Source organism: Chaetura pelagica, unplaced genomic scaffold (genome assembly GCF_000747805.2).
Source record: "Chaetura pelagica isolate M959 unplaced genomic scaffold, ChaPel_1.0 scaffold118, whole genome shotgun sequence".
Taxonomy (NCBI): domain Eukaryota; kingdom Metazoa; phylum Chordata; class Aves; order Apodiformes; family Apodidae; genus Chaetura; species Chaetura pelagica.
The window spans coordinates 566,044-569,105 of record NW_009954408.1 but is presented as its reverse complement, the minus strand read 5'-3'; the positions used below and the strand labels follow the sequence as shown (position 1 = coordinate 569,105).

Here is a 3,062-nt window from a genome sequence, read left to right as displayed (position 1 = left end):
CTCCCTGCCCTTGTCCCAAGCCCCTCCCCAGCTTTCCTGGAGCCCCTTCAGGCACTGGAAGGTGCTCTAAGGTCTCCCTGGAGCCTTCTCTTCTCCAGGCTGAACACCCCAACTCTCCCAGCCTGGCTCCAGAGCAGAGCTGCTCCAGCCCAAGGATCATCTCTGTGGCCTCCTCTGGCCCCTCTCCAGCAGCTCCATGTCTCTCCTGTGCTGAAGGCTCCAGAGCTGGACACTCCAGGGCTGCACCACATGAAATAATTATCCCTGTAGCCTCTTGGGATGGCAGCAGAGCTTCCCAAAGCTCTGTTAAAATTGCAGTAGTAAACCAAAGATGGACACAGAGGTTCCCCCACCAACAACCCCAAATAATCCCTGTGCTAAAACTGGGCTCTGATGGTTACTTTTCTCTACCTTGCAGACATCATAACTGGGAAGGGAGACACAGGAGAGTCCATTTATGGTCCCACCTTTGAAGGTATGTTTCTTCAGCTCCATTGCTGCTCAAATGGCACATCTCCTCAAGCTGTTGATCTGATCTTATTTGCAGAATAACCTGGGAATTCCCTTTCACCTCCCTACAGCACAAGGGTTTGCTTCTCAGTCAGAATTGTTATCTGATTGGATTGCACAAACCAACTGCTTTAGTGAGGACACTTTTTGATCTTCTCCCCCTTCTCTGGTGTTCCCTGCCTAAGGCTCAGCTCCATCAGCCCCTTCTCCCTGCCTAAATGAAGGCTGATGCTCACCTGCTGCCTGCTTGAAATGGCAAATACTCACCTTTGTGGAGAGGACCTTAGAAATGTACAAGTGCATTAGCTACAGATCTCCCAGCACCCAATACCACTTGTTTTGGGGCCTACAGGAAAGCTGGGGAGGGGCTTGGGTCAAGGGCAGGGAGGGAGAGGACAAGGGGGGATGGATGAAAACTGGAGGAGGGGAGATTGAGGTGAGACATGAGGAGGGAATTGTGGAGTGTGAGGGTGGTGAGAGCCTGGCCCAGGTTGCCCAGGGAAGCTGTGGCTGCCCCATCCCTGGCAGTGTTGAAGGGCAGGTTGGATGGGGCTTGGAGCAGCCTGGGCTGGTGGGAGGTGTCCCTGCCCATGCAGGGGGTTGGGACTGGATGGTCTTGGAGGTCCCTTCCAACCCAAACCAGTCTGTGATTCCATGAAAGGGACAGGGAGGAAGATGGAAAGGGGAGCCTGTGGGACCTGGCACAAGGAGCTGCAGGGTGGGCAGCAGCAGGGGCAGTACCACAGCTGCAGCCTCTCCTCCCCAAACTCCTTCCCTAGATGAATTCTCTGTCCCCCACAAGGGCAGAGGGGTCCTGGGCATGGCCAACAAGGGCCGCCACAGCAACGGGTCCCAGTTCTACATCACCCTCCAGCCATCTCCCTTCCTGGACAGAAAATACGTGGCTTTTGGGTAGGTACAGCAGCCTGCAGAGCTGCAGGGCATGGGGGGTCAGCCTGGCCCTGCAGGATGTGGAGGAACCATCCATGAAATCCCAGTGGGCAGCTGTTGGTGGGTGCCTCAGGCCAGGGGGAGGATGGACAACTGAGGTTTGATGCCCACCCACCCCTTCCTCTGCACTGCCCTGCCTTGCTCCAGCTGGAAAACCCTGTATGGCAAAGCTAAGGCAGCTGTTGGGGTTCTCCAGGATGAAGGGTATAAATCCATATCTCCACAGCCTGGTGCCACCCAAAGGTGGGCCCTGATGGACAGGGGGTGCTGAGCAAAGGCTCCAGGCTCTGCTCTGCCCTCACCAGGGCAAGGGTTGCCCACAGTGTCCTCCCTGCTTGGTACCACTGTGCTGAATGGGATGGGGTGGGAATTCCAGCCAGGAGCACTGCTGGCATCCACCTCCATGCTGGCACCTGCAGGAGGCCCAGCTCATGCTGCCAGGCTGTGGGAGCAGGACAGGCTGGGAATCAGGAAGCCTGGGACTGGTTTTAGGCTTCAGGCTGGCCCTGTGAGGGAAAGACATGAAAGGTATTTCTCAGGTTTCTACCACTGTCCCTCCTGGCAGCCTGTCCCTGACCTGCTCTGTCCTCAGAAGCAACAGCCACTTGTGGCTGGGGCACATGGAGCAAAGCTCATTTCTTTAGGTAACTGCAGCTGCATCAATGAGTCCTGTAAGGAGAGGCTGGGGGGGTTTAGTCTGGAGAAGAGGAGTCTGAGGGGAGACCTCATTGCCCTCTGCAGCTCCTGGAAGGAGGGTGCAGGGAGGTGGGACTTGGGCTCTGCTCCCAAGTAAATATTGACAGGACCAGAGGAAATGGCCTGAAGCTGCACCAGGGGAGGGTTAGACTGGATATTGGGAAGGATTTCTTTACTGAAAGAGGGGTTGGACAGTGGAACAGCTGCCCAGGGAGGTGGTGGAGTCACCATCCCTGGAGGTGTTTAAAATAAATGTTGACATGGTGCTTAGAGACAGGATTTAAGCACTGGATGGGTAGATGAGGTTATGGTTGGACTTGATGATCTTCAAGGTCTTTTCCAACCAGGACAGCTCTGTGATTCTCTAAGCCATAGTATTGTCATCTATAACTAGAGGCTACTTAATCAGGAACTGATGACATTTGTCACCCCACTGTGAGGAACAATTCTTCAAAGAGCAGCCTGGCAGGAAGAAACCAGTGCCTGGGTTTGTGGTGGCCTCATCCCAGCTGCAGGCTGTGGAGCTGGTGCTGGGCAGAGGTGGGTCCTAAGTGCACTTTCTCCCTCTGATAGGCAACTGATCGAGGGCACAGAGCTCCTCCAGAGGCTGGAAGATGTACCCACAGTTAATGAGAGGCCCACGGTGGCCTGCAAGATTATCAACTGTGGGACCTTTGAACCGTGATCACCAGCTGGTCCTGCTGGAGGGCAGGGCACCATCTTCCACTGGGCTTTGCACAGCCTGTGGTGGCTGTCACCCCAGGGGGAAATAAAAGCACTTCTTGTATGTTTGAATGGCTTGGGATAATTGTTTTGGCTTAAAAATATGTTCATAAGCTGTTAAAAAGCACTCACACAGAAGCATGGGAAAGGACTTGTGAACATTTCCCAGTGCCAGTCTGCAT

General features: G+C 54.5%; 1 protein-coding gene across 1 annotated transcript in view; it reads left to right on the top strand.

Annotated features, from left to right (window-relative positions):
• PPIL6 (peptidylprolyl isomerase (cyclophilin)-like 6) overlaps window positions 1-2,842 on the top strand; it is a 9,565-nt gene extending 6,723 nt beyond the window's left edge. The window contains exons 7-8 of the mRNA XM_010004352.1: window positions 1,290-1,422; window positions 2,731-2,842. Coding sequence (XP_010002654.1) covers window positions 1,290-1,422; window positions 2,731-2,842 — 245 coding nt within the window. The remainder of the gene's footprint in view (window positions 1-1,289; window positions 1,423-2,730) is intronic.
• The last annotated feature ends 220 nt before the right edge of the window (window positions 2,843-3,062 follow it).